The following is a 16,570-nucleotide window of genomic DNA, read 5'->3' as shown; positions in this document are numbered from 1 at the left end:
GTATTTGTAGATTGCTCCTACTATTTTGATTGATTTCAACCAAACTTTGTCAAAAGTATCAGTAGCCCAGCCCCAACATGTCACATGACCAAACTGGGGTCAGAGGTCATCATGGGATCAACTCCAAGCATTTTAAAAAGAGAAAGCCTGATTTGATTTGTATCTTGAGGGTTTCTATTAGTTCAAATTTTAAAATGTCCTAAATTTTTGTCTAGCTACCGGTATCTTCCATTTCCAACACAGAAGCATGCAGTATGAGATAACGTTTTACAAGAGCAGCGGTCTTTAAAACTCAAGTTGTTCAGATCGAAAGTACCGGTAGCTTAAACCATGCAGCTATAAAATACTCAAACCAATTGTGTCCACAGCTGTGAAACAAAGTTGTCCAACCACGACTTGTGTAGAATTTTTTTATTCAATCTTTCAACAATGATCCATTACCAACTGGGTAGGATGAGTGATCTGCTTCACAATCTCACAGCTATTGTAAACTTCCCGCTTGATCGACTAGAACCGTATACCACAAATTGATTGCATGCCGGCTTTATGTACAAACTTGTCCCATCACTTGTCTTTTATAGATTTTCATTTTCGTTTTTATCGTCGCGACTTGCATGGATCATTTGGTCGTCGCTCAACGGAAACCGAGTGTACCCTTTTTGTACTCTTCAGGGGTTGAAGTGTACTTTTTTTTTTCAACTTGGGGTCCGGAAACACGCCCAATTACATGTAACGTCATTGTGCATCTAATCTGGGCAGTAGTGTGTGTAGTGAGCGGCAAAGCTCATTATAATTAGAATATGGCACAATAGAGCTTTCAGTTTGTTTTATGCTCTGTTAGTCGGTTTTCTGTGGCGTGGAGAATGAGGTTTGTACATTGTATGCTTCCAGCTGGGAAAGACGGGAAGAGTGAAATGGCAAAGTAATAGTTACTGACAGTATATACCGGTACATGTACTTCCAAAGTACACATTGCATATTGCTTGACATTTAACATTCAGAATATTCAATAAATATTTTTTTTTTCAAAACTTAATTTCCAAAATGCACACAGAGAACTTTTGACTGACTGAACACGAAAAGCGCAAACAAAATTGGTTCAAAACTTGGGATAGGAATTAACTCTATTGTTCTCAATTCTTTACCACCTAAAAATCCAAAAAAATCTCAAGGCCTGCCAGCTCAAAACACCGCAAGTTCTAAGGTTGGACGATTCTGCTTATTGTAGGTCGGATTAGTTGACATTGCATGGTATCAAAAAGAGCTGAAATTCAAACACAGTTTAGGTGGTAAACAGAATGTTTGAAAGCAATCAAGACTAATATGAGAGATTACACATTGTTAAATTGCATTTCGCTGAAAAGGGTTTCCTACCTCCCCCCCCCCAGCTCCCTTCCACCCCACCCCTGGGGAAAATTTGTATTTCCAAACAATATAACTGACACCTGAACATAATCAGACTCCAAAAACTTTCGAATTTTCCATCCATTTTACACAACTCACAAACAAGACGGCAAAACTGTCAACAATAAACCGAGTCGCAACCAGACCCCCCTTTTTTATACGAAATAGTCCCCGCCCATTCCTGCTGCACTCACAAAATGTCCGTAAATGCCACGCACCAACCAATCACTTAAAATTATATCTCCATCTTTCTCAATCCCAGCAATATTTTTAACAACATATGGATTTTTTTTCTGCCAAAAAAAAGGAGATCTAATTCACTTAAAAATATATCTCCATCTTTCTCAATCCCAGCAATATTTTTACAACATATGGATTTTTTTGGGGAAAAAATGGAGATCTAATTTCCAGGCCTATAGGCCTAACCAAATTATTTCTTCCCCATCCACTACATCTATGCAGGTAAACATTCCTATTAATTTTATTATAAAATAAAAAACATTGATTCACCAATAACGTGAATAACCTGTGGATGGGAATTTTAACCGTATTTGCAACTGGATGCTCGCCGGGCATGCTAAATCCATTAATAAATTTGCGGCTTGTATTGGGTCCACCGCAAAGTTGGAACAGCGGATCATTTGATTCTAACTGTGAAATCCGATCTTCAGGAAAATACACTTGATGTGTTTTGCAGCGGGAGTTGATGGAGAACTCATCTCATTTTTCTACATAAGTTTGGAAAAAAAGTGATGAATTCATGGAACAGAGTCTTGGAACTCGATGAGGAGAGGTGTTATTTTTTCCTGATTTGAAAAAAATCAAGATTTCACATATACACACGATGGCGTAAATGTCAAAATGCTCGGTTCATTCGGGAATTTCTCCGGAGAGTTTGATGAAATCGATCAACTTTGCCTACAGGAAGCATAGAATAATCAAATTATGAGGTCACAATTTTTTTTGCACACACTCCGTTCAACAAACTGCGAAATCAATGGCCCCACTGATAAAAGAGTATGGCCGTCGGCTAATATTTTGTATAGAAAAGATGTAAAATTAACACACAAAAAATTGCCCCAATAAAAACCACCTGTAAAAACACTTGTACATTTACAATGAAAATCTAATAATGGAAAAAGAATCAACAACATAACGTGGCAGTTCTATTGAATTTTTTTAGTGCCTTTGGTCATTTTATACATATACATGTATGCATATTGTTTATTTTCAATTTTCCAAAAGAAACAATTAATTAATGCAGGAATAACAGCGAGCTCTGAGCATACAATGAGACAATTTCCCCTCACTGTCATTTAATTTTAAAGTTCCTTGTTATAAAACAATATTGAAATTATATTTCCTCCCAAGTCCTCAAATGTATTGTGGGATCAATGCAATTTACAAAACACAATTTTAGTTATTACAGAACTAACAATTCTGCAGGCATTGTTAAGTGCAAGTCTTTTGTATTGACAGACCTTGTGGGCAGCGTCAAGCAGTCGTCAGTCAGTTAATTGCACAATCAAGTTGGCGTCTAACGAAACGAACACTACTATTCATATTTTATTAGCGGTGGACAAACGCTGGCATTTTATGTATCATCTGTCCCTTTAACCAGGGCCCAAATTTACTGGCATTCCCCACGCTCTTTGTTGAGTTTCATCCCGTAAAATAGATTTCTTTTCTGATTGCAATTTTTTTCGCTATATACAAAAAGTATTCACTTTTGAATGAGCCATTGACCGAAAAATTGTCCCATCGTTAGTTATTGAAATTGAATTACTTTACAAATTCAAATTATTGGCTGTCGGACAAAATTCCTGCCCTACCGATACAATCAGAAGGCCTACAATCTTAATAATGTATGGATCGGGAGCCAGTCTGCTTGCAAAGCGGATCTGTTTGTGTCAAAAACAAGGTATTTTTTGTTACTGTATACGGGGTACGAGTGGGGAGTGTGTGGCCTAGTGGTTAGGGTTCGTGACTCATGATCAGAGGGTCCGGGGTTCGAATCCAGCCGCTGACCATATTGTGTCCTTGGGCAAGGCACTTCACCCCCACTTGCCCCTCTCCAGTCTCCACCCAGGAGTATAAATGGGTACCGGCATTAGCTGGGGAGTAACATGCGATGGACTGGCATCCCATTCAGGGGGAGTAGAAATATTCTCTGTCGTTTCATGCCAAGGAAATCGGAGATAAACACCGGCCTGATGAGCCACATTGGCTCGCGACAGACTTTACTATACGGGGTACGTACCGGTATGGTGGGATTGCAGTTCTCTTCGAAGCTTCTCGAGCTCGCTGTTTCATACAGCCAGTAAGCAACGTTTGCAGGCTGAATGTTTAATATTGGCACCGGTATCCTATTCTCTCACCTCCCCCTCTTTTTTCTCCTTTTTGTTTCCTTTTATTTTTTCGTGTACTTTTAAATTTGAGGGGGGGGGGCATGTGCCCCCGCGCCCCCCCCCCCCCCCCCCCCCCCATCCCTGCCTGGTAAGCACAGAAAATATCTATGTAACCAAAACCGGTTAAAGTCATGTGATTTATAAAGCCAGTGAGCTCATCTTATCATCCGCTTTGCTCAAAATTTTTACAAAGCAGTATTTTTTTGTTGGCAGATCCCTGAAATTTGGGCCCATCCCACATGGGAGAACTGCAGACAGACAGAAGAGCATCTAGGCCAGCGATGTCTGTGTAGATCAAGACCTTTGGAGACTGTTCAGTCCCTGGAGGACCATGCAGACCAAATACCGGTGGTATCTTACATTTATCAGCGCTCACAGGCAACCACGAAATGGGCTTTTCTGCCGCGAGGCAATTTCATCCAAGTTGACACTATCACAAACAATGACAAAGTACATATTGTATCTAGTAAAATAATCACAATTTTTTTATATCAGATTTGGTGCATGAAGGGCAAAGGATTACAATCTTTTTTTTGTCTACTTGACTGACTTTGGATTGCTGTTTGCACTCTAGATGGGATTTGAGATAACTTGGATTCATTTGTTGTTTTTTTCCCCTCTGAGAGTGGCCTGTGTTTTCTTTAAATCACGGTTTGTCTCAAGAGCGCCTTTTACCTAAACTAAAGAAAACAGATTTTGCAGAAGAAGAAACAGCCACACGACTTTTTCACAAATGACTTGATGCCCTTGGAAGATCATTATAAATGTAGACCATTTGCTTTTTGTGATTTTTTTTTCATTTTGTTTGAACCAAAAATATTGTTCACAATCTTTAGTAGGCCTACTTTGTTTGTAGGGTGCATTAGAACTAACCTGATGAAGTTTAAGCTCCGGCGGTTGTGAAAACAGTGAAAATGTGGTTTTTTGGGGGGTCTCATGAATTCAGAAAGCACATGTACCGGTAGGCCTACCATGGAGGAAGGGATGGGCCTACCGGTACCTTGCAAAAAAATGTTAGTGAGGCAATTTACAGGTACATTACCAACAATTACAAAAATGAAATACCTCACTGGACTGTAAGTGAATAACAATATTTTTAATAATAGCCTAAAGCATCCTTTTTTCAACTAAGTGTACATTGTGCTGCCCCGTATTTGTTGTACCTGGTACTAACCCACATGTGTTGCAAGTTACATGTACCGGTATGGGTATTGAGGGGGGAAAAAATATGCTGACAAAGTAATTCTGGGCAATTAATGAAAGTAAAAAGAAAATCGCCCCAGGCCAACTCAACTCAGTTGCTCCCAGCTTGGCAAACTTGCAATCAATGCAGGTTAAACTTCCTTCTTCTTTTTTTGTTTGCTTTGTAATATCATCCATGTGTTCAACACACAACCCCCCCCCCCAACAACCCCCCCCCCCCAAAAAAAAAAAAACACACACACAAAAATTAGGAAGAACTAATTTGTTTAACACTCAACAGCAAAGACCAAGTACTTCAGCAAACCACTTGAGTAGAAGTGGCACAAGCGTCAAGCCTGTTTCTTAAACAGTCCCATCCTATAATCAGCGACACCACACTGTGAAAATCATCTCTTCAGATCCTTCGGTCAGGTGGTTTTCTCGTTATCTTTTCAGGGACCTGGTTTTCTTTGTGGCCTCTGGGGCCCTCTAGGCACCACAGGTCTCCGGTCAGGCCGGGTTATTAAGCAATTTGATATGTAATTTCATTTTGATACTTGAGACATTGTTGATGGGCTCAGTCCCCAGCTGGGACATGCTGGGGCAAGGGATTAGGATTGGGAGTAATCATCATCAACAAATATGAATTGGAATTGCAGATGATACTGTAGGTGAGAGCAGGCTTGGCAGAACTTGCAGTTCACACAATATGCACCATTCAATAATTAGAGTTTATACGCCTACAAGGGTAGGCCTACATACATGTATATTCTGTTGTAAATTGCATGCCATGGTTTTCTCTCCGTCCCTACCGGTATAAGCCTAGTTTCCATACAATGGAGGTGAGAATCGCAGAGAGCAACCCAAAAATGCAACGCAGACATACATATGGAAACATTTCATTTGCAAATGTCGCCGACAGCCCAGACAGATGCAAACTATCTCGCAGACAGATCAGAAAAGTTGAACTTGCTTCAACTTTGTGGACGGTTCGGCGCACTGTCTGCGCAGTAACTGAATTTGGATATATGGAAACTACCAATAGATGATGAAAGCAAACTAGGTAACTACATTTTGCACTCAACATGCAACCACTTGTAATATGGGTCATATTAAAGCTTAATGTCGATATGGAAACTACATTGTAGATGATGAAAACAAAATAGGTAAAAATTTCCATTTTACAGTCAACATGCAACCATAATTTATAAAAACAAGACCCAAACTGCAATGCAGACATGTGGAAACATTTCATCAGCAAATGTCGCCGACAGCCCAGACAGATGTAAACTATCTCGCAGACTGATCAGAAAAGTTGAACTTGCTTCAACTTTGTGGTCGGTTCCGCACAGTCTGCGCAGTCGGCATTATGCTTAATAATGTCAACATGGAAACTAGATGTCGATATGGAAACTAGATGATGAAAGAAAACTAGGTAAAAATGTACTACATTTTGCACTCAACATGCAACCACTTGTAATATGGGTCATTCTATAACTTAAGGGTCCAAAGTGTGATATTTGCCATTCAATTGCCATTAAAAATGACATCCACATATTTTTATTTCTTGAGTACCGGTACCAGTAGGTCATTTGCTTTACAAAATCACACTTAGAAGAAGAAGAACACATTAAGGAGTGCATCCGGAATTTACAAAATCACAGATGTCAGATGTAACAGGGACAGGAAAAAAGTGGACCCCAAATTTAAAGAATGATCCAAATATGTACCCGGACTTGGGATGCTGTAGGCCCCTACAGTCACCATTTTATTGTGTACAAAACAAAAAATGTTCCAAGTGGTGCACAAACAGAGAATTTATGTTTCATGCAACAAACAACCAAAATAATCTTAGAATAGAAGTCACAGCTTGCCTTTCAAAGCAACATTGAACATTTCTTCCTTAACATTTCACAAAATACAACTTTCAAAGCAACTATGGTGTGAATTCCTGTCAACAGTTTAGTTTTTGCTTGGAAAATTCAACATGTCCATTGTACCAAAATACTCTTTGTTGGTTTGATTTTGGCGTGTAGATGTGAGAAATTTGGGGCAAATTATCAATTTTACTTGTTCGATCAAACAGCTGTTTACTTTAACAGGATCAACTGTGGATTGTCTTCAAAAATCATTGCTCTCAGGAAACAGTCCTTATTTACATTCATGACCAAGTTGTTTCAACAAAAAAGGGACAGTCCGGTGAGTCAAAACAAACCAGCTGACCCAGATTTGACGGGAAAGAGACCGGAATTGAAGACGCTTTGCTGGCTAAAACCCATGCCCCTGCAGGATGTGGCAGCTTGTTTTGGCCGTCGGCCAATCCAGTGGCTTACCACGTGATGTACACATATGATGTAATGTACAAAATGAGCAAGAAAGTCAAGTCCGTCTTAGGCCAGTAAACATCATCATTATTTTTGTCCTGTACAAAATCACGTCTCATTATCATCATTCAGTTTAAGTTTAATATTTGTCCTATCAATAAATAGCTTCTATAACTAAACTACTTTGCTCGGCTGAGCAGTCTTGAGTATAATTTTTAGATCCAATTTCCTTGGTATTACAAAACTATTAAAAGTACTCAAAATATGTTTCTGTCCCCCAATGATCTACAAACTTTTGTACAAGTACACGCAGTGTTCCAGTCGAATTCCCATTTTGTCCATTTTTTCTTGTCCAAGTCACATGCAAACTGCACATGAACATGTATTTTTAAGAAAAATTCTAAAACCAATTTTTAAACTCTTGCATGGAGAGAGCCGCATACATGTACATTGTAGGTGGCTTGCCCAAGGACACAAACCAATGGCTAGCAACTGGATTCAAACCCATGGTCACCAAACCCCAACAAATGGTGACACTTACTCCTAAATTTATGGCTAAAGTAATAAGGGATAGAGTAAAAGCCTACTCCAAAAACTCTGCACCACATATCACTGCTGTTTAACAACAAAAAGAAGAAATCAAGCAGGCTTACCTGAAGAGTTCCTGCCACAGATCAGATATTCAAATGGTTGCAAGATACCCCACAGGTTCATGTCATTGGCGATGCCGTACTCCAAGACTGCAAGGGTGAGCTCGCCATCGGACCTCTCGTAGTCCACGCAGGCGCGGCAAAACGTTTCCACCATGAGCGTCTCCATGCAGGCGGCCAGGTACACAGCGGCGTGGTTGTCCACGCGGGTCGAGACTTTGGTGTCGACCAGCCAGCGGTAGAATCGGCCGACAGGGAACGTGAGCCCCGCGCGGGTTTTCTTACTGTCCTGGCAGCACTCGGAGCTCATTTGGAAGAGCGAGAGGGCGCGCAGCGCGGCCGACAGGCAGACTTCCGACAAGGGTTGGGATAGGATTAGCTTGATCGCGGTGTGGATTTCGTTCTTGGTGCACTTGCCGTAAGCAAGACTCAGCCGTTGCGCTTCCTTGGCGATTCTGACCAAGGGACGCTGCAGGAGGTAGGATAACCTCTGTATGACGTCATAAGGGATGGCTTTGATGATCTGTCGGACGCGGTCGGTCTGCAGCACCCGTGCGACGTGCCGCTCCCCCCAGGGGACTTTGTCCAGTTCCGTCAGGCGGTCGAGCCGCTCGCCGTACTCTAAAAACTCCTCGGCGACGCTGGTGTTGAGTGTGTCTAAGCTGCCGCGGTGGGCCCCATCCCAGTCGTGGCCCGTGCTGTGGTTGGCCCGACTGCATCGCGAGGCTGACGAGTTGCGCGAGATGGACGAGTTCCGGGAGGCCGAGGAGTTGGAGCGTGAGTTTGAGGAGTGACTCATGCTCGCTGAGGATGAACCACCGGACTCATAGGATGAGGGACTGGCCATCTGCATCCGTTCAAACGCAGAGTTTAATGTTCCAATGCCTGCCATTCAGAGACGGGTTGTGTGATTCCTTTAAGTCTGCTCGTAAGTTTTATTCTTTGACTCGCACACTTGATTTTAAGGTTGAAGGTTCAATCTCTGCATCTCTGTAAAATACAACAAAAAAGAAGAATTCAGGCTCGACAAAACTTAAATGAAGTCCATCAAAGAGTACTGGGGTATATTCAGAAGCATGTATCAAATTCAAATTGTAAAAACAAAATTGCCAATAGGCCTAATAAGTTTGATGAATCATAACAGAAAAACTATTTGGAGAGTTCAAAAGTCCTCAAAAATTGATGAACTATAAACAAGTTGTCGCCTTGTGATATGGTACAAAGTATTGTTTTTCCATCACATAGGGGCCTACATGTAGGCAGCCACATAATAAGTATACCGGTATACACGTGCTACATGTACATGTAAGCTGATACACATAAGAATATCAAAATCTCGAGAAGTAAGTAACAACAATGCACGTACACAAATCTTCAACATTGGACATATCACGGTTACTGAACCAACACAACACAGTGTGGAATTTGTATAACCCTCCCAAGTGCAATAACAGGATATCAAACTTGATCAGCTATTTCCCATTTTCCATTCAGATGAAGCCGTACCCTGGGGCTGGGACGGAAGAGGACGGCACATTTCGGTGCAACTAGGGCGTTGAAACATGTGAAGTGCTTCCTCGTTAAATAAACTGCTGACTAAATCGACCAGTGACAGAGCCGGACATTGGCAGTTCTACATCCTTTTGTTTTCGGGAGAAATTATCCACCGCAACTGCCCATAAGTTCGGTCAGTGCCTTGCCTTAACAACTCCAATTTAAACTTCAGATGACATCACACCTACATTGTATATCATGGTACAAAAGTAGCTCCGAAGCTTGTTTATCAACGAAAATGTGAATGATGATTTCTAATAAACAGTTTGTGAGGTTGTGCAGACGATCAACAGGTTGTCAGGAATTCATTATAATGTGCATTGTGAATTTTGGGAATGTTGGGGGAGGGGGTGTTGAGGCCCATCTGATTGGTGATGCTAATTTCTTTGGGAAGTCACTCGGATTTTAATTTGGTGAGTCATGTGCGTGTTGATCTATGGATGTATTACGAAAAAAATTCTAGATCCGTTTATAAGTTTTAAGAACTATAGTGAAAAGAAACCCCCATTATGAAAAGTGACATTATGTTTACTCAATCTGCCCTGAAAGTTACACTTAAAGAATCAAGGATTCCTTTTTAATGTTAAACTAACTTAATTTACAAATCATTAGGAGTAAGTTCATCCAGAGTATACACACCTATACATCTAACTTCAAGATTGCCAAAGTTGTGTGTCAAATTTCAAGGTGCAGTGTAGCCTACTCCAAATAAACCACACAGGTTATGAGAGCATACTTTTCAATGCCAGCATTCCCAGCAAAGATGTCCCTGAGTTACCAAATTGTCACCTTTTCAACTTTTAATTGGCCTTTTACCCAGTCAGGATCTCACCGGGGTACATGGAGAGAAGTGCATCTCATCTCAGAAAGTGCACACATAGCACGACTTTTCTGAAAGATTCTGTGGGCATCCTACAATCAAAAGTTTACAAAAATGTAGAGAATTCCTGGTTTGAAGAGGTGTTTGCTAGAGGAATCAACGAAAAAGGGAATGTCCACACGCCCTGCCCCTTCCCTCCCTACACTCCATCCAACGTAGCGATTGTCCAATGTACAATTATCTAGCGAAAGAGTTTACACCTTACAAATGTACACATTATTTAATTTGTTTGTGTGTATCAGAAGATTCAACAAGAAGGCCACAGTCAACAAGCCCCGCCCGTCCCTCCCTACAACACATCCAATGTAGTGATTCAAATGTACATGTACAATTATCTAGTGAAAGAGTCTACATCCTACACATTAGCCTATCTGAATTTTGTTTTGAGTATCAGAAGATTCAACAATAAGGGGACTGTCCACAAGCCCCGCCCCTCCCTCCCTTCAACACATCCAACACAGTGATTCAATTACAAGTTTCCAGTGAAAGTTCTAGTGAAAGAGTAATTATCAAATACAGAACCTCCGTGTCTGATTTGAAGATGGCAAGGTGCTATTACAAAAACTGTTTGACAGACGTGAATCATTAGACACTACCTCTGCAGGCTTTTTCCATGAATGCTTGAAACCGCTTTACCACCACTGCCAATCTTCCAATTATTCCACTAAACCACACAGAAACACAAAACAACATTTCTGGGACCTGGCCACAGCACCCCAACCACACACCGTGCAGTATCCCCTAGACTCTACGGACATCAAAAAAGTTTTGAATAGGGCTAGAGCTGAATAAAGGTTGAGTTTTCTCCACTCACAATCGAAAAGCCAAAGTGCCAGTCAAGTAGCTTTTTTTTCTATCTTTCAATCACAATTCGGGTCAACAAATCGCCGTTTCCCCCTTACATTTCCGAAAAGAAAATCAGTGCCAGGCCTACGGGGCAAAGAGTCGTACCTCTAGGGGAAAGGGCAATGAAAATAAAATAAAAGGGACTTTAAGGCTTTATAAATTTCCACTGGAGTGGGCAGTGTGATTTGGATAGGGGATTTGTGCATTGGCCGGTTTTAAATACCTGACAGGATTAAGCGGTAGGCCTATTGTTGGCAGTCAATGAACCAGGGGTCTTACTGACGCCTGGAGCTAAAAGGCTGGGCTTGGAGGGACTTATTAGGTGGACCTCATTGCACCACACACACACAATTATGAAAATCTCCGCAGGAATTCAAAAATCTGACTTCAGCTTTTGTAAAAAGTTCAAACTGCTTGAATGAATCACGTAAATAGCCCTATATTAGCCTACCGGTAGGCCTATATGAAATCTGGACATGTTTTCGTTGATTTCATATTTTAGGCCCCTACTATTTGTGAAAGTTCAACCATTTTAAGATGGAAATTGGAATTTTGCGTCAGGGTGATATAAATCAAATTAGATTTTTGCCCTTCACCGACAATTAAACACTGTATACTCAGTGTGTTACCTCCTGAGTGAAAGTTGGAAAAAATCACTCGGGTGGGACTTGAACACACGACCTTCTGCTTTCTAGTGCAGATGAAGAGCAAAAACCTAATTTGAAAGTTGATCCAGTGAGTTTTTTCTCAAACATGATTACAAAGTTGGACCTTTGTAAAATGCCTCTTGAGTGGGCGAGTGGATTTTTTTTTGGGGGGGGGGTAATATAATTGTTCAAGAACTGAAACTGAAAAAATTTGATACAAAATAATAAACCCACTGTGTAATTGTATGTACTGCTTGCATGAGGTTAGACTATTCTTTATGCAGTTACAGTAGCTTGCAGAGATCATTTTAGCTTTAGATTGTAATGTAAGTGTCAAGCTAGGCAGTTTTTGATTTAGTGCATTCTTGCAGCTTTCGAAGGATGAATTGTGTATACACCCTATAATCAAATCTAGTGGGGCCTCAATGTATCCTTGCCTTTAACTTAAGATAACTGTTTGGATACTGGAATTAACTGCCTTAGCTGGATCCTATAAAATAACACCCAATGATTAAACCAAAAGCTGTCAGACAGAACAATTTCTCAACTTGTTTTGCACAACTCTCTAAATTCCAAAGACTGGTTCGCATAAAAATTCACTCCCACTGACTGAAACTACATGAACTAGTGACAAAAGATTGCGTTTTCACTCCAGCTTCGACTGAAATGATTTTTTTTGTCACTTTATTTCAATCTAAAATGAATGTGATTTTCACTCTTAATCGTCTAGTTCCTATACATGTAGGTTCCCTTTTGGGGATTTAAGCCCGGTTCATACTCTAAGCGAAAGCGAACGCGAATTTGTGACGTCGTGGCAAGTATTCGCGCTGCGAATTCGTAAGAGTTGAACATATTTCAACTCGGGCGAATTTCGCAGCGAAAGTTTTATGACGTCAAATTCGCTTCGCATTCGCTTTCGCATGAAGTATGAACCGGGCTTTAGAGAGCAAGTTCAATTTTACTCAGACTTGCAAAGTCTATCTCAATAATTTCAAACAAATGATCTATTAGGGCTTTAAGCGCAGGTACTCCAAGAACACTGGTGAATTTTCTCCCACATTTCTGGAACAATCACCATGGAAACCATAGACCCTCTAGACTTCCAAGGACAAGTGACCAATTACTGCTGCTGGCCATGTGCACTTGAGTGGAGTGCTGACTTCTTGAAGTTGACCACATACTTAATTTCACTTGATCATGCTTTACTTTCAGGCTGCACACTTGTGCCATGATGGTAAAGTGACTTGCAGTGCTTTCGTAACTATAATTACCATCCATGGCTGTATATTAAAGGGGCACTAGGTCCTGAAATCCCCGAAAATTTCATGTTTTGAATTGTTTACTTATCTATATTTCAAACATCTGGTTCAAAGGAAACCAACCTAATGCCTTTAATACCGTTCCCCAGAAAAGACGAAAAAACCTCGGTTGTTTACATCGGACACGACGAAGTACGAATATACTTTTCCTGTCGTTTTCACTTTCACTTCAGTCAATGTACGTAGATATGTATACACAGCACTGTGCTCGCGAACAGCACGTGGTGACCAATCACCAATGCACAAAATATGGTTTCTTACACATCCGCAAAAGGCGAACACTTTACGGATGAAATCACAACTATCATCAAAACAGCTCGAATTTTTTGGGTCGCAAAAGTGGACCCCGAAATTCGTTCACACACGCATAATACAGGAATAACACAAAAACGCCCAGTTTTGAAAGGATAGTTGTGTGGATGTTTAGGCCTATATCCTACATTTAAATGTTCTTTCAGATTAACATCATTTCGTTCAAAGCATGTTTTGTAGCCCAATTGGGCTGTTCTAGGACCCAGTGTCCCTTTAATTCAACAAAGTGTTTACCATACTGCAGCTCTATGAATAATTCTACTGTACTTTAGGTGATTATGAAATTGACTGGGGAAACAAATCGAGGACAACGTGATGGAGAATACATGTGTGACCCATTACAATTGCCATTTAATTGCCAGTACCAACGTGATGCACATGATCCCAATTTGATTTTGTGCTAACACTCAGTTAAAAATTCCAGATGCTTCTAATATTGTGTTTTTGAGTACTAAAACGAAATCTTGTGGAAAGCCACACCTATAAAAAGGCCGAGTAAAAACACACAGCAGTAGATCGACCCAGGTCTTTTTTTCCCTCACAAAGTGGAGGATGATCTGATGAGTGCCTATATTTATTTGTTATTGAAAAATAGGCTAAAATAGCCATTTAACTTACACGATGATGTGTTTTAAAAAGGAGGAGGCCCTTTTGTTGGATAGTTCTGGGTAGTTGTATATTACTTGATGACCACAAAACCTTCTTAAAGTGTTTATTGAACATTAGTAAAGCTATTAGCCTCTGAACTTCTGAAATATCTTTTAAAAAATATCATACCTGAAATAAAAAAAGAAAAGAAATTGATGCAGCCCCCAAGAAGGAAGCAGGTGGGGACGATCAACTGGTAGGCCTATTTTTTTTTTTACTTGGCGTAAATTTAATAAGTAATTTTAGAAGGCTGCGAAGTGCGAATTATAGGCTATGGCCATCATCTGTGCACATACAAAAAAAGTTTTTGGCCGATTCAAGGAACAACAATACAATGAATCTGAACCAGGTTATTACAAAACTAACCTGTTCAAATTTCAGCTCAATAGATATTACATGTATATAGGTTTTGAGGAAACTGTAAAAAAAATCTTGATGCAAAGCATAGGTTTCCGCTGAAAGGTGGTTTGGTGGTCTAAAGACTCTAAACCATCACGAGGAAATGATGGTAATTCCTCTTTTCTCGACAAAGGACAGGACACATTGCCCTAGATTTCAAGATTTCAATTTCAAAGGATGCATGATCCTATTACTCACTTACAATCACAAGGGATATTTCATGATATTTTGGCAGTTTCATTTTTGAATGTTTGCAAATGGTTTCCATCCATCACAGCGATACACATTTTAAAAAGACAATGTGCAGTTCATTATGAGTTTAGTGAAATTGGATTCAAATCTCTGCACTATTGCACAAGTTTGTTACCACAAACTGACCTTATTTCTTCCATTTCATAATACATCTCTACTCTTGCAAGTTTTTTCCAGCGTCTGTTCGTAATCATGCAAGCAAGCACTCTTTCAACAATGCTGAAGATATCAAGACTAAAAGCAGTTCTTCCAGTGAAATTCCCCTCCCACACACACATGATGGAACATTTGAGAAAAGAATGACACACTTGGGAAATTCAGTTCTCCTCGACATGACAGATTACCCAATAAATGATGATCATAAAAGAATCATAAATACTGGAATAGAAAGACACCACTTTCCTTCACATGGTCAATGGGGATCTGTAGTCCTACTCTTTGTACAAAAAAAATTCACATATTTTTCTGCAACAGCTTACCATTACAAAACAATGATGACTCACACTGGAACTAAACAATCCATTTTGGGAGAAAAGAAAGGAATTCAACAACCTGTTAAGTGTTAATTTCTTTGGTCTTTTTTTTTCAATCACATCTTATTCTAAATTCATCCCCAAAACCAACCCTGCAATTATCTTGATAATTTAACCGTGAACCTTCTAGTCTACATGTACCACACAACAGTAGAACAATTTCTTAATTTAAAGGGTGCACTTATTGTTTTGCTAAAATATTGTTAAAATCCAACACGGAAAAAAATGTTGCAACCTGAAGCCACTTTTCTCTTCATATATCATCTCAATGAAGGTCAGTTGTTGCAAAAATGATGATAAGACATGAATCTGGGACTGAGAAACATTTCCAATTTTGTTAGGAAATAGTTAGAAAATTTTATTGACTCTCCAAAGACTTTGTAAACAATCGCTGAAGTGGCGTCAGGTTACAACATTTTTCCCTAAAACACATAGGCCTACACAAATTCAAGACTGTGCCCTACTATTTTTCAAACTCTAATTGGTTGGAAAACATTGGCTTGAAAAATATTAAAGAACTCCACAAAACAAAAGCAACAACTACATGTAGACTCAACAATCATCACAAAGTATTGTCAGTTTGTACTTGGATACATTTTCTCTATTGTGTAATTCATACACAATTTAATATGCCATTTTCACCGCGGAAAGATCGCAACGGGCGTGCCGCACGAGCGGCTGCTGCTACCGGCATTCTGGCCCGGCCCAGCCCCCTCGATCCCCCGGTCAATCAACAACACGTGCACGGTGAAAAACTCGAAGAGTACGGACCATGGTACACGCCGTAATGGAAAAATAAACAAATCTCTGCAAACTTACCATGCTCAACTAATCATTCCACAGGACTTGGCTAGCGCGATGTACAGGTTTGGCCATGATTCAACCACAAATATCCAAGTTTTAAGCGTAATTTCCCAGTTAAAAATTCACTGAAATCTCAACATCACATCACAGGTGTCTCATCACCCAAGCGGTACACAATAACAATGTACAAGTACACGTATATCCAGCATGCATGTAGCAAACTAAACAAATGTGTACGAACGATCAATACATACAAGGCAGGCATGCAAGATCCGTACACGCGTGTCCCCGCTCTCACGCATCTCATTACATACGGACCAATGACAGAGCAGCTGGCTTTATTTGCATATAACTCTCGCAGTGTGGTCCAATCAACGTGTGTCATTCGCTGGCAATGCCCTGATTTGC

At 40.2% G+C, this 16,570-nt stretch overlaps 1 protein-coding gene across 1 annotated transcript; it reads right to left on the bottom strand.

The window, feature by feature from the left end:
* Positions 1-7,942: 7,942 nt before the first annotated feature.
* LOC119726566 (ankyrin repeat and BTB/POZ domain-containing protein BTBD11-like) lies at positions 7,943-16,381 on the bottom strand. Its single transcript, XM_038198307.1, has 2 exons — positions 16,178-16,381; positions 7,943-8,958 (listed from the first exon to the last, which is right to left on the bottom strand). Exon 2 carries the CDS (start codon positions 8,858-8,860, stop codon positions 7,958-7,960), a length of 903 nt encoding a protein of 300 aa, XP_038054235.1. The 5' UTR covers positions 8,861-8,958; positions 16,178-16,381; the 3' UTR covers positions 7,943-7,957.
* Between the last annotated feature and the right edge of the window lie 189 nt (positions 16,382-16,570).

The sequence above is a fragment of the Patiria miniata genome, unplaced genomic scaffold (assembly GCF_015706575.1).
Source record: "Patiria miniata isolate m_02_andy unplaced genomic scaffold, ASM1570657v1 HiC_scaffold_1, whole genome shotgun sequence".
NCBI classification, from domain to species: domain Eukaryota; kingdom Metazoa; phylum Echinodermata; class Asteroidea; order Valvatida; family Asterinidae; genus Patiria; species Patiria miniata.
Note: the sequence above shows the minus strand (reverse complement) of the source record. Positions and strands in the feature narration are given on the sequence as shown.